We start from the raw sequence: 18,875 nt of genomic DNA on the forward strand, positions 1-18,875 counted from the left end.
GATGGGATATGTATCGCCCGTGGCGACGAAACATCTCTATCATCATCATCGTCCCCGAAATGAAGTAGCTGTTGCCCGCAGAATGTGGTATAGAGTTTGACCTTTGGCAGTGCCATGCATTAAAAGGGAGTCTGGTCATTAGGATTGAGCCTAGAAAAGACACTAGACTTGTCAATTAAACTTTGGCGCATTTCATTGGTCGCCGTTTAACATGGAAGGGGGGGGGGGGGGGGGCTCGATGACACCAAAATTTCTCCAAAATGGAGGATGGTGCTTGGAGCGCCGAAGCGGAGATATCGTGACTTTTCTTTTTTTTATATATATAAACCACCCTAATTGTATGTACTGAGTATACGTGCTCTTGTAACTAGCTGCCAAATCGGCTTCAACTTTCGCACCGCCGTCATTATTTACGCGAAAATGACATGTTTCGTCGCTAACGTTAGGTCTACTTAAGACCGCGATCCCAAGAAAATAGCAAAAAAGAGACGCCCCTGGTACGTAAGATTTTGCACTATATCATTGAACTTTATTTATACATATGTCTTTGCGCATTTTTTTATTCGATCTACTTACGTTACGTGATTTAAGAGTTCATACCGGTAGCCGTCTGCTACGAAGAAGCGGTTCTACCGCTCTCCTGGCCAATCACTTCTGCCAGTAACCATTTCTGCAGTTCTGAGTCTTCCCAACATGCCTCTCTCCATGCAGATGGCGTTGATAAAAGCGGGCGCGAAATCCGACGTTTCGTCTGTCACCAGCGATATCCCTTTCAATCCAATCAATTCATTTTCTCCAAAAATGGACTGGCACCCAGTAACTAAGGGTGAGGTATAAATACTGGATGGCCTACAATAATAGCCGTATTTCGACCTATGATTGGCTAGATACCTCAAAAAGTAGGTGGAGCCTAAAGTATATGCAGGTCCCATTAAGGGCCAGACTCCTTTTTAACACACGGCACTATAGCCTCTGGTGACCCCTTCGAGGGGTACGTTGGGAACAAGCACTCCATATAGGACGGTACGCTTTTCTCGTATCTGAGAGATGTTCAAAGTGCGCCTGACAGTAAGACGATAAACGGCACAGCGACCACAACGGCGCAGGTGCGGGAAAGTCGCGAACTCGGCCCTGTATCTTTGGCGTGCAAGATCGAGAGGGACGAGACGTCAGACTAGAATATATTTCACGTACATTTTTTTTCAACACTTTGATTAATATTTCTTAGAAACACTCGAAGAAACTCCATGTTCTTCCAACTTCCCTGCCTACCCAAATGGGTGTTGTTTGCTTACGCATACATGGTATCCTTGCTGACCGGCTGGGGTCCTCCGGCTGACTCTTACTACGACACTGATGCACTAATCGACAGTTATGACTTTCTCGTTGGTGAGTACCCTAACGTTGTGCTTCGTCTATTTCAGTCGCGATCTTCGCTATTACAGTACTGTTCGTTGTATCCGTCAGTACTTGGGCCCTCATGGAGTGTAGTTATGATAACGCTTCGTTAGGTCTACTCCGTGTTGTTTTGTGGACAAAAGCGATTACCGAGAGCTGACACTTCCTATTTCGCTGAGAGAGATGTCACTTGACCGACTGTGCTAGAATGACAGCTGACGCATTTATCCACATTTACAGTCGGAGGTGGATCCGCTGGAAGCGTTCTTGCCAACAGACTCAGTGCAAACCCAGGCGTCCGTGTCTTACTTATCGAGGCTGGAGCAGGACCCAGTGCTGCCATTGAAGTACCGTCGCTATTTGGCGCACACAACACTTGTCCTCACGACTGGAACTACAGGACAGTTCCTCAAAAGAATGCATGTCTTGGACTTGACGAGCAGGTACGACATCTTGTACTGGGATCGGAACCTTTATATTCGTTTTTCAGTTCGGTTCGGGTTCAGGTTCAGGCATACTGGTTCCTGCTCAAGGACTGGCGGTTATTTTCACAGCCCAAAATCGAAACTTGGCCTGGACAATAAAAATCGCGCGCAAGTAGGTTGTAGGGTAAGCCTACAACTGCATGAACGCAATAGTGAGGAGGAAATACCTCGTGCACTCATGTTCCACTTTTTTTTTCTATGTTTGACAATGCGGCTCAATGCACTGTCAAAATCGTAGTTCTGATCTCTCACAACGAACGTTACTTCTGAACCGTTTGATCGATAATCGGTAACCGCCTAAATCTATTTCGGTTCAGATCCGGTTCGGGTCAACGCGAGAAAACATATTTGGTTCGGTTCAGTGACGGTTCAGCGAAAAATACGGATGTTTAGCGGTTTTCGGTTCGGGTTCAGTTTCGGACCCGATCCGTGATCGGATTGGATTGGGTTGGATTGGATTGGAAAAAGAAAAATATGGAGAGGTTAGTCCCGACCCAATCAGAACTGTCTACTCCAAAACGCGTTTGTGGGTGGAAATATCCTTTTATCCCCGATCCGGTCACTGATCTTGTACCGCTTGCTATACAAGCCGAACTGAACTGAATCTTGACATTCGATGCAGTTGACTTTTCTTACTGTCCCTTAGCGGAGCAGATGGACGAGAGGAAAGGTGCTTGGTGGTTCAAGTGCGATTAATGCGATGGTGTTTGTTCGGGGTAACAAACGTGACTACGACCAGTGGGCCGAAAACGGCGCTACAGGATGGTCCTACAAAGACGTCCTTCCATATTTCAAAAGCATCGAGTCTTTCAATATCCCGGAATACGCTGAGAATGGTAAGGAGCCATGTACTTCCTCTTTCCTCTTCGCTTGCGTGCTGTCAGTATAACCTGTGGAGGTCGTTATGGATTATCCTGGTATACCTTGTACATGACTGACGTTGACCATCACAGGCTATCATGGCAAGGAGGGGGAACTGCCAATCAATTATGCGTCGGTCCACTCTGCTGCGAGTGATGCGTTCTTAGAAGCCTGCAAAGAACTGGGCTACGAGCACGTGGATTACAATGGACCTTCTCAAACAGGTATCATGTCTTTCAGCTAGTCATTGAAATTATCATCTTTCGTACTCAACCTGTGGAATATTTCATTGAAAGTTACTGCGAGTACTAGCGCCTACATTTACGTCTACGTGGGAATCGAACCCACAATCTTGAATTCTATATGTTGTAGTGCACTGGCCACTGAGGCGCGCAAGACCAGACGCATTCCGCAGATGCATCTGTGTGAATACAATGGTCTGCCTGTCCGTCCGTTATATTGATACACCAGAATTTCAGATAAACGGATCTTCTCGCTCTCTTGTTGTAGGCTGTTCTAGGGTTCAATTCAACATTCGCGATGGTCGACGAGTCAGCTCAGCGAAAGCATTCATCTTGCCAGTTGTGAAGCAGCGCCCTAACTTGCACGTGTCTTTGAGAAGCACCGCGACGAAGGTGAATCACTCGATGTGAATGCTGTTACATTCAGACACTTAAATCTCTGTGGGTGTACTGCGTTACAGATTGAGTTTGAAGGAAAACAAGCGGTCGGTGTCCATTTTGAGAAAGATGGTGCACATCACTATGTTCGAGCAACTAGAGAAGTTGTATTATCGGCAGGAGCTGTTGCTTCGCCTCAGCTACTCATGCTGTCCGGTGTTGGACCCAAAGACCATCTTCGAGACCTCAAGGTAGGTTGCGAGGCTCTGAAGCACATGATCGAATAGCGAACGTCAGATCTTACTCTTGACGCAGCTTTCAGGTAGTACTCTTGTGGTTCTTGTCTGCAGCTATAGTAAAGGACCGTTAGACGAGCGTAACGAAATTACGATAGATTTCAAACGCTTTCTGCTTCTGGTACAATAGCCGGAGGCACGTGGAAACAATGTCACCTCATAGACCATAGATATGCGCGTGATACTTACTGCGACTTATCGCCACCTTGCCCTTGAGCCGGCGAAAACAAGTGTAAGCGCGAGAGAGATAAATGACGGTGTCTCGCGACACTGCGACATGCTAGTGTCAGCAAGATGGGAGAACCGAAGTCGCAATCGCCGGGCTCAATTATCCCAAACCCGAGTATATTTGCTCACCTCTTCTTCGGTTATCTCGTTTATCGGCAATCATAACTCAGCAATCGGAGATGTTACATGTACATTTTAACCGCTTAAACGATTCTCAATAACGAGTTCCACGATAATAAAGGGCAAAAACAGCGAACCGTAAGACGGTGCAACAGGTTGAAAAAGCGACAAAAAGACCGACGGAACTTTGTTCTTCGTGTTAGCGCCGCGAAGCAACTGTGGCTATGAACAGCGTACAGATGTGAACAGATGGTGAGGATAGCAGGAAGATGTGGGGGTTTGTATGCGTCCTGGACCGACTTAAGGGTGAGCTGTGACGACATTCGTCTGGAAGATCTTCGGAAAACCCTGGGAAAACCTCAGAATGCACAGCCGGTGGTAGGATTCGAACCCCCTCAGTCTTCAGCATGACTTTGGCTACCACCAACGAACTGGCCGCCTTAACCCTCACGGCCATGCTGCTGGTCGACGTAACTCCAAAATGGCGCAAGCCGGAGACTGGGAGGTGACATGGGTTCGAATCCTGTCACCAGCTGTGCTGTCTGAGGTTTTCCCTGGGATTTCCGAACACTTTCCAGACGAATTTCGGCACAGTGACCCCTGACGTCGGCCCAGGACGCATGCTAACCCCCATGAAACATGACACATGAAACGATATAATGTACAAGAATCTGGTGTTGAAAAATATGAAAAAAAAAAACAAAGACAAAATGCTATTGAACGGCGCTGAGCGAGCACGGCTATAGGGAGGTCATTGCAAAGCTGCGGCGCCGGGAGTCAACGTCAGCGCACATTAAAGATACGTACTGAAGCACGTAAATGTACTCGACGTAACGGATGTGTCCACGACACTATCCAGCCTGTGCGTACTCATGCTTATAATGATATCTTTTCGCGGTGTCGAACTCAAGTATTCACTCGACATGTATGTCTCGTAGATTGACGTCGTAGCAGACCTCCCTGTTGGTCAAAACCTTCAAGACCACGCCTTCGTCGGTGGCCTAGCTGCGACTGTTCATCCGGATTCAACGCTGCAGACACGTACTCTCTCGGCATTATTCAGCTATTTCCTTCACCGAGACGGTACTTTGTTGCTCTTTTATGCTTGCTACTTCCAAACTTCCAGCCAGATCACCTGTCGCGACAGAGGCCTTTTGTTTTCCTTCTTTCAACTCTCCCCTCGCACTATTTAACACCTCACTCATAACCGGAAAACGAAAATGAAACAAAAGAAAAGGGACGTATAACGGTTGGGGATCAAAAAAAAAAAAAAGAAAGGGAAAGGTTAGACACACACGAGGCTTGGTATTCGAACAGTTGAGACAAGGGGAGCTGCTCATAACACCCCAACGGGTTAGGCGATCCCTCTCACGGGAAGGACACACACCAAGCAGCCTTCTATATAAGGAACCGCAGACATCGCGGGGGATGCGGTCCGACCGATTGTCAGACATCAACCATCCAAGTGACACGAGTGTCATCTGGGGAACATAACGGCTCAGAAATAGTGACACTGGAGCAGACCACAGTTCCACTTGTGTAGATAGGAGCTATGATTCGCGAAATTATTCCACAACACGCCGGTAAAACTGCGAGGGAGAGCTGGCCACGGGACACCTGTTCTAAATGCGATAAAACCCCAGTGCAGGGGACACGGACAGTCTTTTAGAATGTACCACCAAACAGCACGGTTCTTATCGCTTTTGGACACCTGTTCCCGTGCCCACAAGGAACCAGTGTTCTGCGACAAGTTCCTGAGCAATACAGGGCCAGTAATCGTGCAGGGCGAGAGTGCAGGACGCTATATCCACAAAAAAAAAGAGAGAGAGAGGGAGAGCTCTTGCGCCAGCCTACCAAAGCGGTGGTGTGGTGACGGTGGTGGTGGTGGAAGTGCGATGTTCCAAGGGAGAGGAGTGAGGTCTGCCTGCTCAGACAAGGTGGGAAGTTTCACTCCTTTGTGAAATGGGGGAGGGGAGGAGGGGAGCAAAAAACAGAGAGCATAGAGAGGGTCAGACTTTAAAAGTAATGATAAATTAGAACGTAGAGAGACATGAATTAGTAAGAAGGGAGGGGGAGAGAGAGAGAGAGAAGGAAAGCATTCGCGCCAGACCCACAGAGAAGGCGAAAGCTAGGATCGCGTGTCGCGCTTATCTATGGATGTGCACTCTTAGAAATGAACTTCACCGCATAGCATGCTCCTAGCCAACCATCACCTTGAATGATATCGTTATCTGCCTGATTTGTTGAAAACGCGAGGCGTACGCCTTTTTTGTGACAATTATGAACGGCATAAGTGTCACAAAAAAGGCGTACGCCTCCTGTTTTCAACAAATCAGGGCAGATAACGATATCATTCGAGATGATAGTTGGCTAGGAGCGTGCTATGCGGTGAAGTTCAGTTTTAAGAGTGTGGGAGGGACCCTGCGGGTACGAAATCTCGTCTAGAGAGCCACAGGGAAGTGATAGGGCTCTGAAACTCGCGGTCAAGGTGTCTCTGGCTGCTTGAGACTCCGCACCGTCCATGATGATGCGCCCGGTCACCGCGACCTCACCAGGTGCGCCAGGTCAACAAAGAGGCCCTGAGGCTTTGGCTAAGCGTAGCCGACTACGCCAAGCATTTCTGTCATCACCCCCGAAGCGGCTTTGGAGCGCGCGATGTCAGAGTTCAAGAGCGGGGCGCACTATACATGTGTATATTTGTAGCCACTGATAGTGCAACTTGTAAGATCATTTTTGTGCTATTTCCAGGTCCGATGTCGATACCGGCTGGTGTCGAAGGGCTAGCATTCCTGCACACTCCCTTCGTGAACGCTAGCCTCGATTTTCCGGATATTGAACTTATTTACGCGGCGAACCCACCCTCAAGTGAAGAATCAGAGGGGTTTTACAGAGATTTGGGATTCAAGCAAGAGGTAAGTAAGTGCAATCAACACATCGAGTTCCGCTAACACCTGACACCCCTGTAGCACAGGTGGGTTAGTCCACACACTCTCTGCCTTTATTTCACTTAAGTGCCGTCAGGGTGGCAAAGTGTACAAAGCAAGTGTACACACCTCAGACGTAAACCATTGAAATTATTCACATTTTTTCTCAGGCGTATAACAAGTACTTTTTGCCAAAGAGGGGAGAAGACGGTGTTCAGTTTTTCACCGTCTTAAATAGACTGAAGTCTACAGGCGAGATTAAGCTGAAAAGTACCAATCCCTACGAGCATCCACTGATCGATCCAAAGTATTTCTCACACCCGGAGGACATCCTGGTCGCCATCGAAGGTCCGGATATATTTCACGCAAGCATATCCCTTTCTTTCATAGTTACTTCTTCCGTCTCATTTCTTAAGAGTTGTGCTTTTCATTTTCATATTTAGCCGCAAAGAAAACGTTGGAAGTCTTCGACAGCAAAGCCATGAAGTTATTGGGAGCAAAACGGTGGGACATTCCTTTTCCCGGCTGCGAGGACAAAACACACTGGAGTGACGAATACTTGGAATGTCTCGCGCGACATCTAACCTTCACGACGTGGCACTTCTGCGGAACGTGTGCCATGGGCGACGACGAAAACGCCGTTGTTGACCCCAGGCTCAGGTGAGGGCGATGTTTCGAATTCTGACATGTCGACCCAACGCGATTGCGCGTGAGGATACGGCTTGATTCGTTATATTTTGTTTCCTCCCTTTCAGGGTCCGAGGAGGCGTGTCAAATTTACGTGTCATTGATGCTTCTGTAATGCCTTACATAGTTACCGGAAACCTCAATGCTCCCACGAACATGATAGGGGCCAAGGGAGCTGCAATGATCCTGGAAGATCATGGTCTCGCTGTCGCTCAGGGGTGAACTTTCATTTTACCTCCACGGATGATGATCGAAAATATGAGCGGAGAAGGTTATTATCACAGTGGTGACAGCAAATGGTGAAGAGACGCCCAAGTTCATTGGAGTGCAAATCACGAACATCTACACCTACTCAACAGATATACATTTCCTATGTACGCAAATAGCAAACGACATGTTTGGCGCTGCACGAACTTTGGAAATACTTGCCTGCAAGTTGTTATGCTCGTACTCACTTTAATTTGATGTAATGGACTGAAACTTACGTTCTCACTTACACGCGAGTGCTGACACACTTGCATGCGCTTCAAAAGAGTGCATTAAGGGTAATGCCAATCACACATTGCCAAGTTTCTGTTTTGTTCGCGTTGCGTTTTCTCGGCATTAAATCTGTGTTTTCTCTCGTTCAATTCGGGTTACTATCAGAATAGAATAGAACAGAACAGAAGTAGAAAGAAAAAAATGGAAACGTAGGTCCAACTGGTACGACCAGCTGTTCCAGGACGCTGACGTGTGAAAGCACTGAATTATTTAAAATAACTACTCGGATCACTATCGTTATTCATAGGCTATACTGCTCCTATATTACACTGCATTCTGTTACACTCAAGAACAAGTGACCGTCACTGCAATCACGCAACGATGAGTTTTCATAATGATTACCTCAGTGCAGATGGAACTGTGGCCTTTATTCCTCTTGCTATATTGGTTCCAAATTATTGGACCATCTTTCTGCTGAAACAAAAATAGCGAGGAGTGCTATCATACATTTGAGAAACAAGCTAAGAAATACTTCAGTGGCAACCTTTCAAGTTTTATTTGATAGCTCTTAAGCATTAATTCATATTTCGTGTTCTGGAATCCACAGGATAGACATCTCTTTCGCTGCCTGTCCGTCCGTCTGTTTGTGTGTATGCGTGCGTGTCCGCATACAAGATACCACACGCACGGTTCCAATTCTCAAATGGTCAACTTCGAGAGTGCTTGTATAAAAGTCAACCGTACTGTACACTTTCTGACAACATACGTGTGGTCTGACAGAACGCTCAATGTGCGCACCGTACCCTTTCTACAGAGTCGCTATGCCCCTATCTTCCATATGTCCATTCGCCGCACACGGCACAGTCATGATTCACCCTATGAGGTTCTGCTTATCGGGCTCCCAATCCCTTTCAAACTTTCAAACCCTTCGCCGTCGCGTCCCGAGTCCTGCCTGCCTGCCAACAAATGGCCGGTTCTTCATTTTTTGACGAAAAACTGTTGTTTGTTATTGAGGGTGTTCTTCAATTTCTTATCCCTAGGCCTAAATTCAAACGCTTCGTTCTTGTTAGTTGCGAAAAGCTAGACACCAACTAATATTGAATGTATATTGCATAACTGTATGGTCTGTCGAAGAATAATAATACAAGAATACACAGAACAAATGCTCTAAACAGCAATAAAAACTACGTGAAACTCACCAGCAGCCAACAGTGGAGCACGCGGAGGACGAAACATGCCGTCTGCAATCAAGCGAGAGTGTCGTCTGCGTTCGGACGCGCTTCGTCTTGACTGTCGTCTGCCACGGTAACCGATGTATTTCAGTCGGGTAAAACCAGAAACGGCTGATATATGGATACTTTATGCTCACATACGTCAACCCAGAGCTACAGCTGTTATGCTTTATACCACTGCAGTAAAAATGATCTTGAATGGAACTGGGGAGGCCGGTGTCGAGGCTGCGCGAAACCGAAACTGTGACAGAGTGTCTTGCGTCTGCCTCTGAGAATGAAGAAAGGACACTGAAACGTTCGTTGTACTAGTTTTCCTGATTATTTACACTCTCGTGAACGTTATTTTATTCGGTGCGGAAAGAAGAAGAAGAAAAAAAAACGTGATTGATAGTATTTTGCTCGCATGGCGCTCGGTGTATCTGCCTTCAAGTCGGAAGCAGTAATATAGTAGTCCTTCAAATTTCATTTTGCCGGCTGGATCATAAGAGAGCATGCAGGTCCACGCAGCCTTGTGAGTGTGGTATAAGTAATGAGTGGCCAAGGGGCGTGTATGTTTTGACAATCCATGTGGAACACCAGCAAAGGACCAAAATTCAAAATTCAGTGGACCGCACGACACAAAATCGCTATTATGCCACAACGTGGAATACATCTTAGGCTCCCCTCGCCAGCCTTCTTAAGTGGCTAACCAGAACGTCGTGTGTGGTCCCTCGATAAGTTTTCCTCGACTTGCAGCATCAGTATGTATCTCATCGCCATCCCTACAGCCAAATACAGAATGCACCGCGCCATGTCTAGCCATTCGAGACCAATGTATGTACTTCACATGTACTTCAACGTACTTCCAGGACCACAATTCATAATATTCATACTTACTGACCCTGAAATGATGCGGACAAAATTCGCGATATCATCGTAGACCTTCGACAATTGATTGGTTATTGTATGCAATTATGCAGTATTGAGCTGTACACATGGCGCATTCGGAAAGCTTACCCTAATAGCTATGATTATGCCACGTGTCGAATAAACGAAGAAAGTCGGTTGAATAAAAATTAGTGCGCACCGATGGCGCGCAAGGCTGAGCCTCTCGCCCTCTGGCGATGACTTCTTGCCTCACGTTGAGGGATATATTAACTGCGAACAGGCGATTTCCTTCAAATGAATTGCATGTGAGGCCGATGCTGTGTGTCATCAGTCGAGTCTCCACAATCAACATCTAATAGTGAAGTTAATATTTTTAGCAATATAATGGCTTGCCATATTCCATTTCATTTCCATTTCCATTCATCCAACTGGATTTATGTTGTTTACGCCTACGTCCTATCGTTACTGGCCTGCTTGAATCCCCCGCCGGATTGCTACTATAACGCAGACAGACTGATCGACCACTACGACTTCATCATCGGTGAGCGCTCTGGCCATATGACCACGCCTAAACTGACGAAGCGTACCGTAAGCGTACATCAGTGTATCAGGCCCTCCTGTTGGCAGTGGGAAGCGGCTCGGCTGGAAGCGTTGTGGCCAATAGGCTTAGCGCCAACCCTGCCATCCGGGTGCTCCTGCTTGAAGCTGGCGGAGCTCCGAACGCCGGAACCGAAATACCGGCTGTGTTCTGTTTCCACGACAACTGCCCTTATGATTGGAAATACAAAACAGTTCCACAAAAGGACGCTTGCCTTGGTTTTGAAGAGCAGGTAAGAACCCTCGTTGTGCGACATGGAATATACTGCGATCATTACTAGACGTAAGTTTTGTTGTCGGTTAGAGGAGCAAGTGGACAAGAGGAAAAGTGCTCGGAGGCAGCAGTGCCATTAATGCAATAATGGTAGTGCGAGGCAACAAACGCGACTATGACACGTGGGCTGCAAACGGTGCGACGGGGTGGTCCTACGAAGAAGTTCTGCCGTATTTTAAGAGCATCGAGTCTTTCAACATTTCGGAATATGCCAACAATGGTAAGGATAGAGTTGCCCATCTGTTAGCATCTAGTGTGGAACGTCTTTGAAACGGTTACAGAAAGACCTTTCCACACTTGCAGGTTACCACGGTACGGACGGTGAGCTACCTATCAATTACGCTTCTACGCCTTCTGCTACAAGTGTCGCCTTCCTGCAAGGCTGCCGCGAGCTGGGCTATAGAAACCTTGATTACAATGGACCCATTCAGACAGGTAACAGCTGTCTAAAGTCAGCAGTTACGAATTGATCGATGTTCACCCTTGTAACCGTCATTGCAGCATGTTGAAGGTATCATGTGCACACTATGAAAGAACGTTGATCCATAGCAGCCGGTTCCATGGCTTCTGGAAATCCCGTCATTTGTAGATGATCATAAAAACAGGCGTTTCCGTCCCCAATGTGCGAAAGAGTGACAGGGATAGCGGATTATTTTCTCACAATGGGGGGGGGGCAATTTTTTCACGGCTGTTTTCATCACGAATGCTTCTAACCATTTACGTCCCTTACCCTCGATATCGCGTTGTCCCACCTCCGGGTTTTCTCGCCTTCTATTCGCGGCATGTGCGGCTTCTCGTCGTCCTTCACTTTGTGTAGGAGTCTGGTACAATGGCGACAAAGGCACAGCTACAGTTTATTTCCCTCACCCTGCACTGCGACTGACTACCGCGCCGGCAGTGGCGGTGCCTGCAGGTGGTGTGATGTGATTGGTGGTATCTACTGTACCACGTGATGCTGCGATGTCATGGCGCGGTGACGTCGTTTCGTTCCTGCTACGCTTCCCATAATCACTGTGAACGCCACAAAACCTCTCTCATATCGCTGTAAGATTTGCTCCATCTTAGTAGGGCATTGTAGAAAATGTGTTCAAATGCGGTAGCCTTATAAGGGCATCTGGGCGGTAAATTTCTGGTCACGTGGTTACTGTCACGTGGTCCTATAAAGCTACGGACGGACCTACACGGTGGTTGGCCCAAAAAGCTATCGCTTTAATAAAGTGAATTGACTGGGAAGAGTCACCTGCAAAGAGTTGCAAGTCGGCCTTCGGGCGGGCCTCGTATTCGTGAGTCGTTAATGATCCAGCCAAATGGTCTACTGTATTCTTTCCCTTTTCCTGCCAAACTTAAGAACGACACGAAATGTAGTTCGTCGATAAGTTACTTCGCCGCAGAAATCGCACTGCAGCGCCTCCCAGTGCTGCTTGTAGGTTTCAGCATCGGCGCAGCACTATACTTGTCACCACGCAGAGTGATGCGATAGCTATTGCAACCAATATAGTAACGAGCGTATAGGGCGGTGCTTTAACGTGACATTTTTAGGTTGAACACAACTACATATGTTGCGCTCTCATAGGGTCTTCCAGGGTTCAGTTCAACATGCAAGACGCTCGACGAGTCAGTGCTGCGATGGCATATATTCGACCAATTGTGAATCAGCGTCCCAACTTGCATATCAGCTTAAGAAGCACAGCAACGAAGGTGAATGCACAGATCACGAATTTACATACACACGGGCAAGGTAAGAATACACCCACGATTGACGATGGTCATGTCTGTGTCACAGGTTGAATTTGAAGGGAAACGTGCAGTGGGTGTGCACTTTGAGAAGAATGGCACGCACTACTACATCAGAGCATGTAAGGAAGTCATTTTATCGGCCGGCGCTATTGGTTCTCCTCAGTTGCTGATGTTATCGGGTGTTGGACCTAAAGGACACCTGGAAGAACATAAGGTACGTGCATCACGCGCATCGATTTTGATTACCCTGATTGGCATTTAGCGCTTGGTTTTGCCGTGCTATTCGGGGGTAAGATATCATGCCTGAAATCGTGTTCGTTGCGCATAAAAAGAGTGTCCAATTTGGCAATGTTGAGAACATGGTGTGTGAATAGTGCAACGAACAACAATATCGTCCCTGAGCTGTGCCACGGTCTGGAAACTGGAATATGTCCAGTATTCGACGGAAACCGGTGTGAGAAGAGCCGGATGCGTTAGCCTAAAAAAAGATACAAACATTAATTGTCTTCCAATATTTCATTACGCAGCATGTGGAACGAAGTGAAGGAGGGTTCACTGGAGGCGAGCGCGGAATTCCCCGGTTTGAACATCTTTTCGGTCACACGAATAAACCTTACCTCTCGTACGCGACCTCTTGTCTCTCAAGCTAACCTCGGCCTTTCTGGCACAAACACTGGCCTGGCCAAACACTGACCTGGCCAAAACTGGCCTAACAATATTAGTTCTGGGCACTAACTGCGAATACGGCGCAAGGAAGTTGCCTCTAGACATCTCCGAACATTGAGGAACGTTTGTTACCGGACAACTTAAACTTACAAGTTACGCTGCACTTCGTGCACTTGCATTTCCTAAACTCCACGAATGGGTCTATGCACTCTTACAAATGATATTCACCGCATAGCACGCTCCTAGCCAACCATCATCTCGAATGATATCGCCTTGTGCCCTGATTTGTTGGAAACGGGAGGCGTACGCCTTTTCTGTGGCGATTATGAATAGCATAAGTGTCACAAAAAGGGTGTACGCCTCCTGTTCTCAACAAATCAAGGCAGATAACGATATCATTCGAGATTATGGTTGGCCAGGAGGGTGCTATGCGGTGAAGTTCATTTTTAAGAGTGTATAGCCCACAATCGTTCAAAGCTAATCCCACATTCCTCACGCCTCTCCATCATGCTCCTCTCCCTTCTCATCGTCTTCTTCCACTTTCCTACGCGATCGTGGGAGCTTACGCTCCAATGTCTACGAGCGCGAAGCCTTCAGCATGTGTCCAGCTATGTCCAGAAGGCTCACAAGCGACATAGACACTTTTTCTCGCCGTGAAAAGTGAGGAAGACGTTGTCCTATGCGCCTACGCATAGGCGTGACGTGCGGTTATACTTTCCTTGAACCCGCTTTCCTGGGGTCCTATGCTCGTCAAGGTAATCGACCTCGATTACTTTGTGTCTCGCCTGCGATTGGTGGTTACGTGAAGAAGACGTGGAGAACAGAAATGGGGGGAATGTCACGCGCCCTCAAAGGGGTTGAGACAGGTCATCCCACGTGATCCCAGATAAACGTAAAACACAGTTCCTTGCACCAATGTGAACTTGCATTGAAAGTTTCACAGCGAAAAGAGTAATAGAAGCGGAGAAAATGGGCACCGCGAATACCGAAACTCACGCGGCTCTGACATCACAGCGCAAGCCGCTGCCAGTGAGGCAGCGCAAGAAAAGTCACGTGATTACGCCTGCCAATAGGAATGAACGCAACTCTGAGCTCTCTGAGGTCGGCGCTTTGCTCGGGCGTCTGTTCGAGGGCTTGTATCTCCCTAAGTAAGACACGTAGAAGAATTCTTTTTTCTTCACTATTCTGGCGTGCAGTACAACGCATCCATGATGTAATGAACCACATTTATGAATGTGTCCCAATCTCTTCATCCAATAGACCACTACACGAGAAACGTCATCATGACGTTGGTAGACAGAATGAAACCGAAACAAATCGGAAGGGGAAGACTGAGTTCCACGAATTGGCACATGTTCGCTGCCTCCTGTTGAAGGAAAAGTAGGACTGAATGTGGCGTCCCTTTCAGGGACCATCCTAATCCCCTCAAGACCGTGGCTCTCGGACGCAATCTTGTTCGCCCCTAGCTTCGACCGTAGTTCAAGTCTACCAAATCGGTGGCGCTGTCGATCGCTATGACGTCATTTGTTTATAAACAGAGACAGGTCTATATTCGAGCTCTTGAACCTGCGACCTTCATGACAAAGTAGATAAAGCATGAAGAGTGCAGGATCAAGTGCTCGACTATTGGTTAATTGGGGGCGCGTGACATTCATCTCTGTTCTTCACACCTTCTTCATGTAACGACCAATGACAGGGGAGAAACAAAGTAATCGAGGTCTTTTTTTTTTGTCCGGGTGAACCTTTTCTTTTTCTTTTTGAAGAGTAGCAAGCCAAATATTGGCTGACCTCTCTCAACACTTAAACACAATAACAACAACAACGAGGTTGATTGCTTTGACGAGGAGGGCCCTTAGTCCACTGTCTTGTTTTCACCGGAATAATACGCGTTACAGATTGAAGTCGTAACGGACCTTCCAGTTGGTCAAAACCTCCAGGACCACCCCTTCATTGGTGGATTGGCCGCGTCTGTAGCGCAAGACGCCGTGACCCATGCCCCGCCCCTCTCGCCCTTCACGAGCTACTTCGAGCACAAGAGCGGTAGGGTTGTGCCACGTATGACGCGTGCTTGACGGACTCTGTATGTTGTTGACACGCTTTGAATGTCGTATATTTTACAGGACCACTATCATTACCAGCAGGTATCGAAGCACTAGCTTTGGTGAACACTCCTTTGATAAACTCAAGTCTGGATTACCCTGATATTGAGCTCATATATGTGGGTGCCTCGCCAACCAGTGTAGAATTTGAGGCCTTCTTGAAAGACCTCGGATACAAGCAGATGGTAAGGCGACTCAATGCTACACTCTGAGATAGATAGATATATATATAAGAATCCTCGAACCTGGAGCACGGTGGCACAGGGGTAGAGCCAAGGAACACTTTCTGAAATATGTCCCTGAAGCTTCCCTACCCCTTCAACGTGACTCATGCTTCCCGCGGCTGTCACCTTGTTCCGTTTCTTGTTAACTTGTTTATGGGGAAGACATTTTTAAAATTAGCAGTTCTTTGCAGATGCTCTTCGATTATGAACGAGTATGAATTGCAACTCACCTGACAAAAACGCTGAGAAGCTGTAAGACAAAAAACCTCTCAACCTGCAATAATAGCACGATTCTTTTTCACTATGTAGTCATAGTCGAAGCTACGTAGATAAAGAAAGCCTGTCCCCTTATTCGGCATGACGTCCGCCAATCACGACCGTGTGTTCGGCGGCCGTAGCTATGGAGACAAGCCGACATCAGCCACATGAGCAGCCACTGGAAGCCACAGAAAGCTTGTATTAGAAGTCATCTGCAGAGATTTGCTGAAACAGACAACATTCTGACCCTATATGTCCACGTGGTGAAGAAGGAGGCATTAAGCAAGCTTCTTCTATCTATTGTTCATAGTCTGTCTTTCTTAGATACCAATGACACACTCGAAAGAGACTTCCATGTTCTGCAACTCTAGCAGGGACTATCATCCTGGGTATGAGTTCAGTGTTCAACTCCCGAAGAGTGCCGTAAGGCTCAAGACAGCCACTCGCGCGAGTTACAAATATTGGGCTTGATATAGTTTGAGATTTGCAGCCGTCATACTGATTGTGTGCACACATATAAAATCATGGATAAATAGACTTACTTTTCGATATGCCATTGCATACAATCGTCGTTGAAGGAACTCACGCCACATCGTTAACTCTACCAGGTGTATGACAAGTACTTCTTGCCAAAGAGGGGCCAGAGCGCCTTCCAAATTTATGCCATGTTAAACAGAGCTAAATCTACGGGTGAAATCAAGCTGAAGAGCACGGATCCTTATGATCACCCAGTCATCGACCCCAAATACTTATCGCATCCAGAGGACATCATGTTGGCCATTGAGGGTAAGTAGGCAGAACAGGAAAGCTTCGTTACTCAGTTGTTATGTGAGTCATCGACCCCAAATGCCCCCAGGTGCTCGATATTTATTGTAATTCCCCCGCTAGCTAAGAGCGTCATTGTGATCATGCTTTGCTTCTTGTTTACAGGTGCGAAGAAAGCGCTGGCAGTCATCGACAGCAACGCCATGAAATCGTTCGGAGTAAAGAGGTGGGATATTCCCTTCCCTGGATGCGAGGAGAAAGTGCTTTGGAGTGACGAGTACCTGGAGTGTCTCGTGCGACATTTAACCCACACAACATGGCACTTCTGCGGGACCTGTGCCATGGGCACAGATAAGAACGCCGTAGTTGACGAGAGACTGAGGTGAGAGTTCGAGGTCGACGCGTGGTGCCACGTTCTTTAACCCTTTTTTGGACCGTGGGACACCGACGTCCAACTTGTCACTTCTTTAATGCGGGCTCCAGTCACCACATGCGATCATTTTTCTCCTCAAATTGTTGTGACTTTATCTATGAGGAGTAATGGTAACCTACTGTGCAGTTCTGCTGTCCTTTCAAAAGGTGGAGATATGCTAAATCCTCTGCCTTCAGAAACCTACGGAATTAATTCCATTACAATCCACACGGATCATACTGTACCTGTCCCAACACATTGTGTCTCTATGTGACGCGGAATTGTCATAAAACTAATTTGTAGTTGAAATTGTGATATCATCGGGTCCCCAATCTGTCATGCGTCTGGCAACATGTCTCCTCGAATGTCTATTTCCGTCTCCTCGCCACAACTGCTGGCAAGCCTTCCAATGTGGGGCAGAGAGCGGAGACGCGCGCTGTCGCTAGGAGACGGACGCCAGAGCTTCCGGTGCCGTCATCTGGTGTTGGAGAATCTGAAACTATGATAAATTCAGAGTTTCTCTCGAAAATTCACGAAAGCGCGTAATGATTCACTGATGGCATTAATATGCAGCGATCTTGGCTTGTAATTGGAAATTAAATAATCTATTTTAGCCCGTATAGAGGCATTTTAATGCGCATAATTCCAACCCTTGTTACCTGTTTCAGAGTGCGAGGAGGTGTAACAAACCTGCGTGTCATCGATGCCTCTGTGATGCCCAACATAGTTACTGGACACCTCAACATTCCCACGCAGATGATCGGAGCCAAGGGAGCTGCGATGGTACTGGAAGATCATGGTTTGCGTTTCGAGCTTTGAAGCAATCTTTGCTTCGTTCCTTTACCGCGATTACCTTCGCGATTACCATTTTGTATTCTAGCCAAGAAGAAAGAATCATAATAAACGGGGTCTTTTGCCGAGAGTCGAACACAGTGTGTCTAAATTGCCTGTCCGGGTTTTTTGTGTTCCTCTCTTTCTTTTTCATTTCTGCGTTGTTGTTATTTTTCCTTGTTTCCTTTTTTTTTTTTTTTCGATTAAGCTGGCGATTAAATTCCTCTGACCAGCTCCCGTGACGTAAGTAACTAGGATCATCGCTTTCCACGCCGAGACTCTGAGGTGACACGGGTTCGAATCCTGTCACCGGCTGTGCTGTCTGAGGTTTTCCCTGGGTTTTCCAGCAGACTTTCCCGACGAATGTCGGCACAGTTCCCCCTGAAGTCGGTCTAGGACGCGTACTAACCCCCCTGTCCCCCTCTCCTTCCTGCTGTCCTCTCTCCATGGACAGATTACGGATATACCACAACCTTTGTGGTGATTTTGTTGTGGAGTCCCACTTTAAAAGGAAGCAAAAAGAGTATGCCAGACAATATGCAAGTACTGGTAGCACGGTGCTCTTAGACCGTTGCGTTCTGTCATACGAGAAACAAACTGAAGCTGTGACTATACCTGTGTTCAACCTAAAACGGCACATTATTCTTCATTAAGCCATTATCATTATTAACATTAAGCCCCGCCCTCCCCCCGTTTCGATTGGGTGCAATAGCTAGCCGCATCATTCTATGTCGCGGCATATAGTGCACCGACCCCGAAACTATAGGACCGCAAAAGGCGGCAATTGGTGGTGCTGCAGTATAAGGTCTCCCGC

General features: G+C 47.2%; 1 protein-coding gene across 1 annotated transcript; it reads left to right on the forward strand.

Annotated features, from left to right (window-relative positions):
* The first annotated feature begins 286 nt into the window (after positions 1 to 286).
* LOC135369777 (uncharacterized) lies at positions 287 to 18,064 on the forward strand. Its single transcript, XM_064603296.1, has 22 exons — positions 287 to 1,389; positions 1,639 to 1,841; positions 2,530 to 2,719; positions 2,837 to 2,968; positions 3,255 to 3,379; positions 3,448 to 3,615; positions 4,947 to 5,091; positions 6,757 to 6,920; positions 7,103 to 7,280; positions 7,376 to 7,592; positions 7,688 to 7,839; positions 10,509 to 10,739; positions 10,826 to 11,028; positions 11,100 to 11,289; positions 11,373 to 11,504; positions 12,643 to 12,767; positions 12,853 to 13,020; positions 15,368 to 15,512; positions 15,593 to 15,756; positions 16,662 to 16,839; positions 16,984 to 17,200; positions 17,899 to 18,064. The coding sequence occupies exons 1-22, from the start codon at positions 1,248 to 1,250 to the stop codon at positions 18,047 to 18,049; spliced, it is 3,720 nt and encodes a 1,239-aa protein (XP_064459366.1). The 5' UTR covers positions 287 to 1,247; the 3' UTR covers positions 18,050 to 18,064.
* Positions 18,065 to 18,875: the final 811 nt, after the last annotated feature.

This window comes from Ornithodoros turicata, chromosome 10 (genome assembly GCF_037126465.1).
Source record: "Ornithodoros turicata isolate Travis chromosome 10, ASM3712646v1, whole genome shotgun sequence".
NCBI lineage: Eukaryota > Metazoa > Arthropoda > Arachnida > Ixodida > Argasidae > Ornithodoros > Ornithodoros turicata.